The 15,901-nt window shown below is 51.4% G+C and overlaps 1 protein-coding gene across 12 annotated transcripts in view; it reads left to right on the top strand.

The window, feature by feature from the left end:
• The window catches only part of Prkd2 (protein kinase D2), a 29,712-nt gene that overhangs the window by 1,351 nt on the left and 12,460 nt on the right, over window positions 1-15,901 (top strand). For 2 of the 12 annotated variants that reach the window (XM_087200597.1, XM_087200600.1), the window contains exons 3-11: window positions 1,592-1,730; window positions 6,106-6,237; window positions 7,199-7,353; window positions 7,455-7,683; window positions 9,250-9,327; window positions 9,408-9,564; window positions 10,664-10,799; window positions 11,732-11,809; window positions 13,659-13,917. In XM_087200597.1, the coding sequence (XP_087056723.1) occupies window positions 1,592-1,730; window positions 6,106-6,237; window positions 7,199-7,353; window positions 7,455-7,683; window positions 9,250-9,327; window positions 9,408-9,564; window positions 10,664-10,799; window positions 11,732-11,809; window positions 13,659-13,917 (1,363 nt within the window). Of the gene's footprint in view, window positions 1-581; window positions 1,222-1,591; window positions 1,731-1,793; window positions 2,035-6,105; window positions 6,238-7,198; window positions 7,354-7,454; window positions 7,684-9,249; window positions 9,328-9,407; window positions 9,565-10,663; window positions 10,800-11,731; window positions 11,810-13,658; window positions 13,918-15,901 lie in introns of those variants that run through there. The other 10 variants (XM_087200598.1, XM_087200601.1, XM_087200604.1 and 7 more) reach the window with 9 other exon arrangements.

The raw sequence follows: 15,901 nt of genomic DNA, 5'->3' as shown, positions 1-15,901 counted from the left end.
ACGCGTGGGTGTGGGCTTGTGGACCAGCTGCCAGGGGCAAGTGAGGTCTCATGCCCCAGTCCCTGCCCTCTACCCCCTAATGCACCCCCCAGAGGCCCTGGGGACTCCATCCCCTCTCCTCTCCTCATCATCGCAGTGTCCCTGTCAGGGTTGCCAGGGTGGAGGTCTCTGGGATCATGGCAGGCGGCAACTGAATGCTTGAACTCTAGAATGTTAAAAATTAGAATTGTGAACTTCTGTGTTATTTGAATACCAGACTGGAAATGTTAGAATTACTGAATCCTAAGTAGTTGAAATATGCATCCCAGCTAATGGAATTCCTCTGACCTTAAAGTGTTCAAATGCTAGAACTCTAACTTGTTGAAATACTAAAACATTAAAATGTTGGAAGTTTAGATTCCTAGGTAGGAATCCTAGAGTGTTAAAATGTTAGAATTTTGGGACGCTGGGTTGAACTTCTTTAATACAAAGATACTCAAATATTAGAATTCTAATTTGTCAGGCTCCTAGAACATAAAAATATTAGATTACTGCTTATCTAGGTCTTTAAAATCCTAAAAGGTATAATGATAATATGTTGGAATCTAGAGTGATTCTATGTGAGCATGTTGCAATCTCAGAATATCCAAATCCCAGAATTTTCTCAGACCCCTGGAAATGAATCCTGTGGGCTTCAGAGAGAAGTTGGGAACTGGTTCAACTCTCTCATTTAACGGAGGAGGAAACAAGTTTAGAGCAAGGCCTCTCAGGTGGCCAGAGCTAAGGCTTTCCTGATTTTCTGCGGAGTGAGAACAGAGCTTTGCTCACCAACCCCCCATATCTGTCAGGCGGCTTCCACCCCCACTCAGCCTCTCCGTGGAAACCAGGCTGGGCGAGGGCAGATCGTCCCCTGGGTGAAATTGTTTGTCCAACGGCTGAAATACCCAGCCATCCCGCCTCAGTCCTCAGCCCATTTTTATTTTTCTGCCCTCCTGGTCCAGGTGCTTTAGAGCCTCTGCCTGTCTGTCTTCCCAGTGCCCCCACCTGGGCAGTTTCACTTTCTGTTCTACCAGGTTTCATTTCCTGCCCCCCCCCCCCGTCCGGACACCTGGCTCCTTTTAGCGTGGAGTGAGGGGCAACCTGCCTACCTCCAGAACTCTGAGACCCAGCCCACTCGTCCTCCGGGAGTCCTAAATCCCCTCCTTCCAGCTTGCTCTGCACCAGTACTGGGCCTCGAGCCAGGTAGCTACAATACATCCAGGAAGGAAGCTGGGGTGGGGGTAGTGGCCGAGTAGGGAGCGGTGCTCACTCGCGCCCGCCCCGAGCCCCCCCCCGGCAAATTCGAGGTATCCAGCTCTCGGAGCCACCAACCCCCCACCCCCCCACCTGGCTCGCCCGTGCTGCCCCTTGCAGCCACCAGACTCGGGCCAGCGCTTCCTCCCGGCACACCTGGGGCCCCGACATCCGGGCCTGCTAGAGTTGGGTTGGGAGGGGCAGGCAGGAAGCAGGGGGCTACGGGGGAAACAGCCACCCCTGCCCTTGGAGGGTTCCAGCCCTCTACTGCAGGCAGCTCTGAGCTTTTCCGACGCCATCTCCCTCTCCCGCCCTTCAGTTCCCGGAATGTGGCTTCTATGGTCTTTACGACAAAATCCTGCTCTTCAAACATGACCCCACGTCGGCCAACCTCCTGCAGCTGGTGCGCTCGGCTGGGGACATCCAGGAGGGCGATCTGGTGGAGGTGGTACTGTCGGGTGAGAGGCAGTGGCCAGCCTAGGGGCGGGGACTGGGGCGGGGCCTCTGATGGGGCGGGGCCCCTGGAGGAGGTGGGATGCGCTTCTGCTGAACAAAGTAGAATCGCCCAGGGAGCTTCCACAGACTGCTTGTGCCTGCTGGATAGCTGCATATGGCCGTTCCCACTGTGGCACTGTGAATGCCAGTGCTGGGCACGAATGGTCCACAGCAACCTGGATGCGTCTCCTGGACATAATGCTGACAAAGAGGTCTAGACACCAGCCTCCGCACTGTAAGGTGGCGTATAGAAGCATCAAGACAGATGTAATTATTCTGTGGTGTTAGGAGAGTGGGTCTTTTGGTCAAAATGGAGACTGGGTGCATGGCTGAGGGGATTGCTTTTTCAGTACTGGGGATTGAACCCAAGGCCTTTGTGCTGAGCTACATCCCCAGCCCTGTTTAACTTTTTATTTTGAGACAGGACCTTACTAAGTCACTAAGTTGGCCCGGCTGGGCTGGAACTCATGATTCTTCTGCCTCAGGCTCCTAGAGTGTGCTAGGGTACAGGCCTATGGCACCATGCCCTGCTCTGAGGGGCCTTTAGAAACTAATTTATACCAGTCTGGATGCTCATAACATGGTTTGTACAGTGTGAAAATTTATTGGGGCGTGCACTTCTGATATGTGCCATTTTCTGGACATGTTATACTTTTTAGTTATACTTGAATGTAAAGTTACAAATGTAGCAGGCTGTGGTAGCCAAGTTTGTAATCCCAGCACTTTGGGGGGCTGAGGCAGGAGGATCACAAACTTGAGTCCAGCCTCAGCAACTTAGTGAGACCCTGTGTCAAAATAGAAGATAAAAATGGCTGGGGACAGCTCAGGGTGAAAGCCCTGGGATCAATCTCTAGTATTAAAAAAAAAGTTACAGGGCCGGGGATTTAGCTCAGTGGTTCCACCGCCTGCCTCGCAAGCACAAGGTCCCAAGTTCGATCCCCAGTACACACCCCCACCCCCACCCCCACCCCCACCCCCGCCAAAAGTTACAAATGTTTTGATGCTTGTGCCTCCTCCCACAGAAATGCTTAGTGAAGTCCGAGACTCCATCCTCCATAGTTTTGTGTGTGTGTTTTTGTTTTGTTTTGGTTTTTGGTGCCGGGGATCAAACTGCAGGTGTGGTGCCACTGAGCTGCATCCCCTGCCTTGTCCTCCATAGTTTTAAAAGCTCCCCAGCTAACTCCAGAATCCGTAGTTTAGCCAGAATGTAAGGCACTCACCACAGCCACTTCATAGACGGGCAAGCTTTCAGTGGGAGAGGAGCCCTTCCTAAGGGTGGGGTGTCTGCCTCCTTGTGGCTGTGTCCCCCCACCCTGTGCACACTGCAGCGCACAGCATTCCAGTGGGTGAATGACATTTAGAGGTTTCCATGTACACCTACGGTGACTTACTCGGGCATCACAAACCTTCCTCTAAGCTGGAAGCTCTTGAATATCCTCATCTTGGTCTCCCTTCAACCTAAATCTTGTTTGTGTAGTTGTAAAGTACTTTGTATCTAATAGGAACCGCAGATCTGGCCGTAACAGGACAGCGCTCTCATGGTGCTGGGGGTGGAACCCCAGGGCTTGCACATGCTAGGCAAGTACTCCACCACGGAGCCACACTGCAGCCCAAGGCACAGCCCTTGGTACCCTCTGCTGTCTTCATCTCCGTGGATGAAGCACACTACCATTCACCCGGGTGGACAGGCTTCAGACCTCAGGCAGCCTTCATTGCTCTCCTCCTCTCACCTGCTCACTCGATCCCTCAGCAAACCTACTGGTCCTCTGGTTAACACATCCTGAATCTACCACCTTCCACCAACACAGGTCCAAGCCACCACCACATCCAGCTTAGACTACAAATAGGTCAGATCCCAGCACTCCCTTGTTCAAAATGCTTCCATAGGGCAGGGGATTTAGCTCAGTGGCACCGCACCTGCCTCGCAAGCGCAAGGTCCTGAATTTGATCCCCAGAACCCCCCAAAAATAAAAAAATTAAAAAATGCTTCCATAGCTTCCTAGTACCCTTGGAATAAAATATAAACTCCTTAGCATGGCCTCAGGGCCATGTGTGACAAGGGCTCTGGCAGGTCCCTGAAGTCATCTCTTTAACACCATCTTTACTCTCAGTTCCAGCAATCTGGCTGCCTTCTGTCCCTTTCACCCACGAGCTCCCTCCCTCCTTAGCCCTTTGCACTCAGTCTGCTCACCATTTTGATCCCAGCTCAAATGTCATTTCCTCCTCCCAGCCTTCTGATCACCCCATCGAGGCTTATTGCCTTCTGTGTTATCACACTGATTGATTGTTTTAAAAGCACTCTAGGCATTTTCTGAAATTCCTGACATGTTTGTGTTTCTTGTCCATCTTCCCAAGACTGTCTTGTCCCTGGCTTTCTTTCACCTGAGTGTGTCAACAGTGCTTAGCATAAGCCGAGCATGTAAACAGTCCTCGGTACATAGAACAGAGTCTCTTCTCTGTTGCATAATGGCAAGAGGAATAGCTTAATATTGGACAGAAACGGGGAGGAGGGAGTTTGGATTCACATGAGACACCATAGTCCAAGAATGCAACTTAAAATAAATAAGAGCTTGGGGCTGGGGGTGTAGCTCAGAGGTAGGGAGCTTCTTTAGCCTGTTCCAGGCCCTGATTCAGTCCCTAGCACCTCGGAAACAGCAACAAAACAAATAAAAGGAGAGCAAATATTTACTGGGCACTTTCCATGTAAGGGCACTGTTTTAAGGGCTTTCCACATTTAATGCATTTAACCCTTAAATAACCTATGAGGACATACTAGGTTGCTTTGGTTGTTTTGTTTGATTTTAAGACAGGGTCTGACTGTGTAGTTTAGGCTTGCCTTGAGCTGACTTCGAACTCACAGCAATTACCCTACTTCAGCCTCCCCAAGTGCTGAGATTATAGGCCTGCGCCACCTAAGAGGAAATAGTGTTATAATGCTGAGCATGCTCCTTCCTAGCTACCTGCACAGCTTGGACCCTTTCCTCCCTTGGGTCTTTGCCGTAATGTCACCTGCTCAAGGGGGAAGCCTTTCCTAGCCATTTCTTTTTTCTTTTTTTCTCTCAGTACTGCGGGTTGAACCCAGAGTTTTGTTCATGCCAGGCAAGTGCTATACCACAGAGCTATAGCCCCAGCCCTTTTTATTCTGAGACAATGTCTTGCTAAATTGTTCAGGCTGGCCTTGAACTTGTGACCTTCCCGCCTCAGCCTCATCAGTAGCTGGGATTACAGGCACATAGCACAGCACCTGGCTACTGTATATTTTGTCACTTGTAATTTCAGAGAGACAGTATGGTACTGATGGCATGAATTCTAGGGCCTGGGTCCAAATTCAAGTTGCCTGACTAGCTGTGTGATTTAAGGGGCAGCTGCTTAACCTGCCTGTCTGTGCTATAATTTTCTCCTGCAATAAATGGGGGTAATCACAAGATGTAGCCCACAGGGCTTTTAGGAGAGCTGAAAAAGCATTTCATAGTACTTAGAGCAGTACCTGGCACAGTAACTGCTAGGCTGAGTGACTGTTTTGTTTTTGTTTTGTTTTGTTTTTGAGACAGGGTCTTGCTATGCAGTTCAGGCTGTCCTTGAACTCACTGTGTAGCTCAGGCTAGCCTTGAACTTGTGGTGATCCTCCTGCCTCAACCTCCTGAGTGCTGGGATTACAGGCATGTGCCACCACGCCTGGCTGGCTGAGTGAATGTTAAATAAGAATAATTTGTTTTGCTTGTCATTCCATTTCCCAAGGCAGGGACTTTTGTCTCTTTTGGCCTGTGGGATGTCCCAGTGCTGAAGACAATGAACTGAGGCACCCAGAGGTTGTGGGTTGGTGTTCAGGACCTGCCTTATACCAGTTAGATCAGAGACTCCGAGGTGGAACCTAGGCATCTTTTTGTTTGATTGGGATTTGTTCCTTTTTTTCCTTTGCGGTTCTGGTATGGAACCCAGGGCCTCACACATGCTAGGCACACACTGCACCAATGAGCTACAGCCCCAGTTTGATTGGGACTTTAAAGTTGTAGTTGTGGTAAAGCATGAGTAACATAAAACTTGACATAACAAGCCTTTTCAGGGTACTGTCGGTTGTGTTACATCCCAGTGCCACCGACCTCTGGAACTGTTGCCGTCAGTAACACCCCTGGATCCCCTCTGCCCCAACCTCTTGGAAGGCGTGTTGCTGTTTTGCCCAGTGGTGGAGCTGGAATTTGAGCTTAGGCACAACATAGTGTGGGAAGGAAGGGGGGTGGGGAGGATGGAAGGATGGACAGAGCACAGCTTGAACATGGGAGGCCTATGAGAAACCTGGGAACGCGGGTGTGCAACAGCGTCTCCCTCTGTTGCCTGCAGCCTCTGCAACTTTCGAGGACTTCCAGATCCGGCCGCACGCCCTCACGGTGCACTCCTACCGCGCACCTGCCTTCTGCGACCACTGCGGGGAGATGCTCTTTGGCCTGGTGCGCCAGGGCCTCAAGTGCGATGGTGAGGGGGAGGGGTGAGAAGGTGGAGTTGGGCAATGGGGCGGGCTCGGGTCTGGGGGCGGAGCCTAGAAGGTGGGGCTTGGAGGCCGAGGTAAGGGCCCAGGGGCAGAGCTTCGAGAAGGGGCGGGGCTTCTTGAAGGGGCGGGGGGTCAGTTCGGGTGCAACCTACAATGTGGGGGTCAGAGGGAGAAAGGGGCCCGAGGAGAGAGCTTGTAGGAGAAGTAATGGGGCTCTGGGAAAAGGGCAGGCTGTGTCAGTCAGGTGTCAAGTACAGAGACAGAATCGGTAGCAGAGAAGTATGAAGATATTTATCTGAAAAAATTGGTTTAGTGGTGTGAGGTGAGCCAGGCAACTCCCTAATCCGGAACGCACAGGGCGGTAGGTCAGCCAGGAAGGCAGGCAGTAGTTCCCAGACACAAGCCTCTGTTCACAGGGAGAATTCCTCTTGGAAGCCTCTCAGTTGATTGAATTGGGGCCAGCAATTAACTGGTCAGTCCCCCTCGCCACGGCCCACTGATTGCAGAAGCTGACACGTAAAGCTGGCATCAACCTGGCGCCCGACTTCTTGCTAGGACTGCCATCACCGAACAACAGGCAGGGGGTGGGGGCTAAGTGACAGGGAGTCGGGAGAGTGAGGGCAGAGAAAGAAGCAGGAGCAGGGCCCCAAGTGGAGCGCTGGTGTCTAGGGAGAGGGGTGGGGCTGGCGTGGAGCTGTGGAGGTGACCTCGGAGGTGTCCCTGGTTAGAGAGGGAAGGGAAAGTCTAATGCAGTGTCCACAGGTGAGGGTGGGGTACAAACCGGAATGAGGGACAGGACCTGGGATTGGTGACTTCCTTTTGGAGAGAATTAGGCTGTGGATGATAAGGCAGGGCCTGGTAGGGAGCTGGATGGGGAACGCTTCAGAAGGAGTGGAGGCCTAAGAAAGCCTGGGGCTGTCTCTGACCGTCTGGCACCCCCCGCAGGCTGCGGGCTGAACTACCACAAACGCTGCGCCTTCAGCATCCCCAACAACTGCAGTGGGGCCCGCAAGCGGCGCCTGTCCTCCACGTCTCTGGCCAGTGGCCACTCAGTGCGCCTCGGCAGCTCTGAGTCCCTGCCCTGCACGGCTGAGGAGCTGGTGAGGGCCTGGACAGGGGGCAGGTTGGTGGCCAGGGGCTGACGGGGCCCAGGCTGGGAGCGACGCACTCAAGTGTCCCTTCTGCCCTCACTGACCCGCAGAGCCGCAGCACCACAGAGCTCCTGCCTCGGCGCCCACCCTCATCGTCGTCATCCTCCTCCTCTTCTGCCTCATTCTACACTGGCCGCCCCATTGAGCTGGACAAGATGCTGCTCTCCAAGGTCAAGGTGCCACACACCTTCCTCATCCACAGCTACACACGGCCCACTGTTTGCCAGGCTTGCAAGAAACTCCTCAAGGGCCTCTTCCGCCAGGGCCTGCAGTGCAAAGGTTTGCGGGCCAGCTGGGGGGAGCTCGGGTCCGAACCTCCCCCTCGGCCCCATCTGGGCTTGTGGAGGAACTAGAGAAGCTGGGGGTTCTGATCTTTAGGAGCACAGGGCCTCAGAAGGCGAGTGCCCTGAATCCCGGTGTTCCAGAACCTTGGAAATCTAGAGCCATGAGACACCTGCATGGGAATTCCTAAAGTATAGAGAGGAGAGAGTTCTAGAATCAGAGAACATTATAAACTGAGGATTCTAGAACTTTGGAACCATAGAATTCAGCTTAAATAACCACAGAACTGTAGATCATGAATCTTAGAACTGTTATAGATTTTTAGAATATTAGAAATTTGTTTCATTTTATTTTTTAAGGAGATAGAATATTAGAATTTTAGAAGCAAAGAATTTGAGAATAATGGAAGCCTAGAAGCTTTACATTTGAGAGCCTTACAAGTCAGAATCCTGTGACCTTGGGTCTTGGAATGCTAGACTCCTGGAAATCTGGGCCCCCAGAACGTGGAACAAATTCTAGAATCTTTGAAGGCTAAAGCTGAAGTACCACAAGGTTATAAAAATTTGGCATGTTAGTTGCATAGAATCGTAGAATTTCAGAATCATCAGATTCTAGAGGCATAGAAGTTTAGAATCACAGAACTGTAGAACTGCCACATTTTAGAATTTAAATATCAAATCCTGAAAACTTGGACATTAAGATGTGTTAGAAATCTAGAATCATAGACTGGTAGAGTTCTAGACGATTGGACATCAAACTTAGGCCTTGGAAATCAAGAATCGTAGATCCTTCAAATATAAGTTTTCAGAGCCAGGCATGGTGGTGTGCACCTGTAATTCCAGCACTCAGAAGGCTGAGGCAGGAAGATCACTATGAGCTTGAGGCTAGCCTCTGTAACATAGTGAATTCAAGACCAGCCTGAACTACTTACATAGTGAGACCTTGTCTCAAAAACCAAAACAAACAAAACTGGTTTTCAGCCAGGTATGGTGGTACACAGCTGTAATCATAGCACTTGGAGAGGCTGAGGCAGGAGGATTGCAAGTTCAAGTTCAGCTTAGACCCTGTCTCAAAAATTTTTTTTTTTTTTTTTTTTTTGGTACTAGGGATTAAACTCGGGTCTTTGTGGTAGCACAGCAGGTAGTGAAACCACTGAACTAAATCCCTGGCTCAAAATAAAAAATTTTTAAAAAGGGCTAGGGACATAGCTCAGTGGTAGAGTGTACTTGGGTTTGATCCTGAGTAACCCCTCCCTGAAGATTTTCAGCTTACTCCAGAATCTTTGCTGTATAATGTTCTTGTGCCTAGAATCATGAAATTCTAGATCACTGGTTTCCAACCAAGGGCAGTTTTGGCAGTGGTTGGAAACACTGTCAGAGCAAGATGGTGCTGCTGCCATCTAGGATGCGGCTGAACATCCTGTACTGCACAGAACAACCTCCACAACAAGGAATTACCCAAGCCAAATGTTACTCGTAACAATGAAAACAACAAACCCAGGCTCCTCTAATTAAAGTAACCTCTCTTCTCCCTCCCATCCCTCGTTCCCTGTCCTCCTTCCAGACTGCAAGTTTAATTGCCACAAACGCTGCGCCACCCGCGTCCCTAACGACTGTCTTGGGGAGGCGCTCATCAATGGAGGTAAGAGGCACAGAGGGCCTGGGAGGGAAGGGGCAGGGGCAGGACCTGGTGGAGCTGCTTCTGATGCCCCTGTCCCCTAGATGTGCCGATGGAGGAGGCCACCGATTTCAGTGATTCCGACAAGACTGCCCTCCTCATGGATGAGTCAGATGACTCCGGTGTCATCCCAGGCTCCCACTCAGAAAATGCCCTGCATGCCACCGAGGAGGAGGAGGGCGAGGGAGGCAAGGCTCAGAGGTACCCATGAGATCCCCAAGAGCCCCTGGGAAAGGCCCTTCCCCATATCAAGCCTCAACTTCCTCACCGCTACAGTGGCCTGAGTTCACCTTATAATTGTATATTGTCCTCGTTGCTGAGGCCAACCTTTACCAGCACCACAGCCAGGCATGGTGGTGCATGGCTGCAGTCCCAGCACTGGGAAGGCTGAGGCAGGAGGATTGCCGCAAGCCCAAAGCTAGCTTGGGCTACAAAGTGAGCTCAAGGACAGCCTGGACTACATATCAAGACCCTATCTCAAAAAACCTAAATAAATATTTTTAAAGTAAAAATAAAGGGGCCAGGGATTTAGCTCATTGGTTCCGGTGCCTGCCTCACAAGCGCAAGGTCCTGAGTTCAATCCCTGGTACCAATAAAGAAAGAAAGAAAAGAAAGAAAGAAAGAAAGAAAGAAAGCAAGCAAGCACCAAACCATTTTTTCTTTTCTTTTCGTTTCTTTTTTTGAGAAAGGGTTTCACTATCTAGCTTAGGCAGCCCTCAAATTTATGTAGCCCGGGCTGGGCTCCACCTTGAGATCTTCTGCCCCAGCCTCCTGAGTGTTGGAGTCACAGGCACACACCACTATGCTATGGCCTTTTATTAAATTGTAAACCTTTTGGGGGCTGGGCATTTAGCTCCCTGGCAACACGCCTGGCTTGCAAGTGCAAGGTTCTGAGTTCGATCTCCGGCACCCCCCCAAAAATATTTTACTTTTTTGGTTTTGTACTGGGGACTGACCTATGCCTTCACACTAATGTACATCTCCAGCCCTTTGTATTTTTTATTTTGAGACAGAGCCTCTCTAAATTGCTGAATTGCCCAGGCTAGGCTCAAACTTGTAATTCTCCCACCTCAGCCTCTCAGAGTACTGGGATTACAGGTGTGTACCTCCACACCTGGCTGGGAATCCAGCTCTTATCAGAAGACACCCTCTCAAGAGTCCCCTGCCTGACTAGGAAATCTGGAAGGTGACGACCTCCCCTCCCCTTAGCCACTGGGGATTTTTCCTGTACTGGGGATTGAACCCAGAGATGCCCCTTGTGGTTCCAGGCCGTACCGTCTTTTTCTGCCCAACTTCTCAGCGCTTCTACCCCCTCCAGCTCCCTGGGCTACATTCCCTTGATGAGGGTGGTGCAGTCAGTGCGACACACAACACGGAAATCCAGCACCACGCTTCGCGAAGGTTGGGTGGTTCATTACAGCAACAAGGATACCCTGGTGAGTGAGCAGGCTGGAGCCCGGGGGCAGGGCCTAGAGCAAGGGGCGGGGCAGATAGTCTAAGTGGGGGGGGGGAATAGACGGGGCTATAGGCAGGGCTAGATTTAGAGGTGTAGTTTTTTGGTACCGGGGTTTGAACTCGGGACCTTGTGCTTGTGAGGCAGGTGCAGGAACCACTGAGCTAAATCCCAAGCCTAACTAGAGGTGTAGATTTTAAGTATGGGATGAGGGCCCCAGCAGGAGTGAGCAAAGAGGAGGGGCTGAGGGCAAATACTAGGAGGGGTGAAAGCATGGGGTGGTGATGCACGTCTATAATCCCAGGACTCTGGAGGCTGAGGCAAGAGGATCACTGTTAGTTTGAGGCCACCCTGGCTCCATAGTGAGTTCAAGGCCAGCCTGAACTACATAAGGAGACATTGTCTCAAAAAACAAAACAAAACAAACAAAGGGGAGTGGTGAGAGCCCGAGTTATGTTTGGGACTAAAACCTATATTAATTAACTAGAACTGACTGTGCAGGGCATAAAATGGGGCCAGGTGGGGTGACTGTGCGGGCCATAAAATGGGGCCAGGTGGGGTGAAGTGAGACTCAGAGGCTAGAGGAGGGCTTGCAATGGTGGGACTGGGTCTAGCCTGGCAGGAGCCAGGTATGGGGCAGGAACAGGGGCGAAAAAGCTCCAGGCTGAAGGCTGCCCTCAAATTAGAAGGGGGCTATACTGCATGGAGCTAGGTGAGTGGAGTCAGAGCTGGGAGGGGCGGGATTGTTTGAGAAGGGGCGGGGCTGGGAGGGAGGGACAGAATCTGAAGGGGGCAGTGCCCGGCCAAATGGGGCGGGGCCAGCGTTAGGGCGGAGCTTGGCAGGGGAGAGCCTGCACCCAACTCTGCCCCAGGACACATGTGTCACCCTCACTGTCCCAAACATGTCTCCCTCAGAGGAAGCGGCACTACTGGCGCCTGGACTGCAAGTGCCTCACGCTGTTCCAGAACAATACGACGAATAGATACTACAAGGTGGGTCTTCCGTTCCCAGCTCCGTCCCCACTCCTGGCTCCAACGGCTGGGAACACACCCTCTCCTGCCATCAGCAAGAGGCGCTCATTTGATTTCAGCTGTCACTTTCCAGCTAGGCTGCCCAGAAAAGTGACTTCACCTCTCTGTGCCTTATCTCTCAGCTGGTAAATAAATGCCTCAAATCATAGTCTTCATCTCCGCTGGGTGTGGGGCATTTGCCTTTCATCCCAGGACTGTGGGAGACTGAGGGAGAGAGGATCCCAAGGATGAGCCCAGCATGTCTCACAGTTTAGCCACTTGGTGAAACCCTGTTACAAAATGATAAATAAAAATGAAGGGCTGAGGATGTAACTCAGGACAAAGGCTCTGGGTTCAAGCCCCAGTACGGAAAAAACAAACAAAAACTCCAGGGCTGGTGTGAGATCAGAGATGGCGACATAAACCAATTAGCTTAAGGCTCAGTTTGTGTGCTGCTCTGGGTGTAATTGGCCTAGTCTTGCTTTAGAACTAATTCACTGCATATTTATTCACCGTGGCTTCCAGGCGGGCACTGCACTCCAGCCAGTCTGTGCCTGGGGTTGCAGCAGTCTCTCCGGTGGGTCTTTGCAGCCACAGTCTTTTTCCCATGTTTCTTTGTGATGCCAGAGCCTTGGACCTGCTAGGCAAGTAAGTGGTCTGCCACTGAGCCACACCTCGGCCCTTTTTATTTTTATTTTTTATTTTTTGGGGTACCGGGATCAAACTCAGGATGCACTTTCGAGGCAGGTGCAGTGCCACTGAGCTATATCCCTGGCCCTTTTTCTTTGTTTTTGAGACAGGGTCTCACTAAATTGCCCAGGCGAGGCTCTAACTTTCTAATCCTCCTGCCTCAGCCCCTGAGGCTTGGGATTACAGATGTGTACCACCATGCCCAGTTGGGCTGAAGCAGAGAGGATCCTTGTGAGTTTGAGGCCAGCCTAAGTTACATAGTGAGACCTTATCTCAAAAACAAAAGCAAAAACAAAAACAAACTATCATAGCCCCCAGTGGCTCCCACTGCTCTTAAGGCCTGGCTCCCTGCCTGGAATGTCTTCCTTGGAGTTGCCAAGGCTGGTTCTTTCTCGTCCTTCCCATCTTGCTCAGGCTGTGCCCCTTCCCCATCTCCATATCCCAGCCTGGCTCATTGCCTGTCTAAGTAGTCTTTCTTTTTCCCTTTTTATTTTGAGACAAGGCCTTGCTAAATTGACAAGTTACCTAGGTTCCGTTTGAACTTGCAATTCTCCTGCTTCAGCCTCTCAGAGCACTGAGATTCCAAGCAAGCACCACCATGCCTCACTTCCTCTTTTCTTTCTTTGTCTTTTAATGTTCTCCTTCCCCAGCTCCTGATGAGGTCCCTGCACTTCTCTGCCACCACCTCCTTCCTGGTCTCCTGTCTCCATCTCTTCCTATCCCACCTACTTTCCATGGACAGCCCCAGGAAGGATATCTTTCCCCTGCTCAAAACTCTTCAGTAGTTCCCTGGAGCCCTCAGACAAAGCCCAGGCTTCTCCTTGGGGCCCAGAGGGTCCTGTGTGGCTGTACTTCCTTTATTTATCAGGCATTTGTGAGCACCTACTGTTTGTCAGGTACCATCCCATGCGATGAGGATATGGCACAGCCTTTGACTACAGGGCCTTTGCACATGCTGCTCCCTCTACTGCTTGCCTGCTGACCTCTTCTTACCCCCAGCTCTCTGCTTCAGCACCTGACCACTTCCTACAAACCATGCCTGTCATTGACCTTGGCTCTTGTGCAACCCATGAGACAGCAGGGGAGCCTCAGGGCCTGCCCGGAGTCCTGACCTCACCCATGCTGCTTCCATTCCTGCCAGGAAATTCCACTGTCAGAAATCCTCTTGGTGGAGCCCGCTCAGAACTTCACCCTTGTGCCACCAGGCACCAACCCACACTGCTTTGAGATCATCACCGCCAATGCCACCTACTTCGTGGGCGAGACACCTGGAGGGGCCCCGGGCGGGCCGAACGGGCAGGGTGCCGAGGCCGCCCGGGGTTGGGAGATGGCCATCCGCCAGGCCCTGATGCCCGTCATCCTCCAGGACGCCCCCACCGCCCCAGGCCACGAGCCACACAGTATGTCCCCACCCTGAGTCCCTATGGGGGTGTCCTGAAGCAGGGAAGAGCCAAGGATGAGAGGCAATGGTGGGTGGGGTTGGGAATGAGGCTTCTGGACTAAGCAGGGGAGGGTTCAAGTCTCTGGCAAGCCTCGGACCTGCTGTGTAGTCCTGGGCACACCTCTTCCCTCAGAGCTGCCTCCAGGTGTTTATTGAGCGCTTTCTTTGTGTCCAGAACATGTCTCATAATTCAGTCCCCATCCCCAGACAGCAGTAACCCAGACTGGGCAGGACTAGGGCAGGGGGGCAGGGAGTCAGGCGTGTCTGACCCAACTTGGGTGTCTGGGAGGGCTTCCTGGAGGAGGCCGTGTGTGCACTGGGAACTGGAGGGGAAAACATGTCAGGTAGAGGCAACAGATGGTCACAGAGTATCAGGTTCTGACCTCTGCAGCTGGTCAACCAATGTGGGTGACAACATTAACCATTGTCCCATAAAATAGCAAGTGTGTGCTGAGTGTGGTAGTGCACAGCTATAAACTGCTGACCATGGGAGGCTGAGGCAGGAGGATTGAAAGTGTGAGCCCAGCCTAGGCAATTCAGCAATTTTTTGTTTGTTTGTTTGTTTGTTTGTTTGTTTGTTTGAGACAGAGTCTCACGGTATAGTTCAGGCTGGCCTTGAGCTCATGGCGATCCTCCTACCTCAGCTTCTTGAGTGCTGGGACTATAGGTGTGCGATACCACACTGGCGCAATTTATCAATTTAGACTGTCTCAAAATAAATATTTTAAAAAGGACTGGGAAGGGGCTGGGGATATACCTCAGCAGCACCGCACCTACCTGGCAAGTGCAAGGTCCTAAGTTTGATTCCTGGTACCAGAAAAACAAAAGACTAGGGATGTAGCTCAGTGTGAAGGCTCTGGGTTCTGAGTGTTTGTTGGAGTCATCGCACGTGGCCCCAGGAGCAGCATTTGAGCCAAGACTGAAGGATAAGGATTTAGCATTCCTGGCCCAGGGTCAGAACGTGCAAAGGCCAAGGCTGGGACAGGTTGCTATATGTGAGGCCAAGCAGGGAGGCAGCGCGGTGGGAAACAACTTCATGGAGGCTGAAGTCAGAGGCAGATGAGGGGCTGGACCATGTTTTCAGGCCGCTTCAGGGGCCCAGGCTTCCTCTTGAGGGCACTGTGGAGCCATGGTAGGGTTGTGAGAAGGGGAGGAGCAGGGTAAGGTTTGTGCTTCAGGAAGACCCCTCTGGTGTCCCCCAGAAGGGTGAATAGGAAGGGGCAGGACTGGGCACAGAGACCAGAGAAAAGGCTGGGGAGCGGGGAGTGGGACTGGGCAGTGGAGAGGTGGAGAAGAGGAAGGATCAGGACTTTGGAAATACCAAGCTCTGGTTCGGTTTGTAGGGGCAAAGTTCGGGGAAGGTTGCTGGGATCTGTTTGGACTTTCCCTCCAAGCCTCGTTTCTTTTCTCTGTAAAATAGGATCTGCATGTCTCTCTTGGTAGAGATCATGAGTAAAATGCTCAGCATAGGGTTTGTCAAGCCACTTTTTTTGAGGGGGGGATATTAGGGATTGAACCCAGGGACTTCCCAATGAGCTACATCCTCTGGCCTTTTTAAAATTTGTATTTTTGCCAGGCATGGTGGCACACGCCTGTAATCCCAGCACTTGGGAAGCTGAGGCAGGAGGATCAGTGCAAGTTTGAGGCCAGCCTGAACTAGGTAGTGAGACCTTGTCTCAAAACAACCAAAAAAAGAAAGAAAGAAATGAAAGAAAGAAAATCCTTCCATAAAATTTGTATTTTTGGCTATCATAGCTTTCCATGATAGCCCACACTGTTTCCCAGACGCAGAGTGTACTTTTTATCTTTGCTGTTAACCTTTTTTTATTTACTTGGCCCAAGCTTACTCTGCAGAGCCAGTTTCTCTCCCGGTCTTCACTTTTACTTTCTTGAATAAACTTTGCCACTGCTAAAAAAAAAGGCAAACCCAAAAGACTATTTTT

This window comes from Heterocephalus glaber, unplaced genomic scaffold (genome assembly GCF_053883595.1).
Source record: "Heterocephalus glaber isolate CG9 unplaced genomic scaffold, H.glaber_assembly_v1.0 deba00001744, whole genome shotgun sequence".
Lineage (NCBI taxonomy): Eukaryota > Metazoa > Chordata > Mammalia > Rodentia > Bathyergidae > Heterocephalus > Heterocephalus glaber.
Note: the sequence above shows the minus strand (reverse complement) of the source record. Positions and strands in the feature narration are given on the sequence as shown.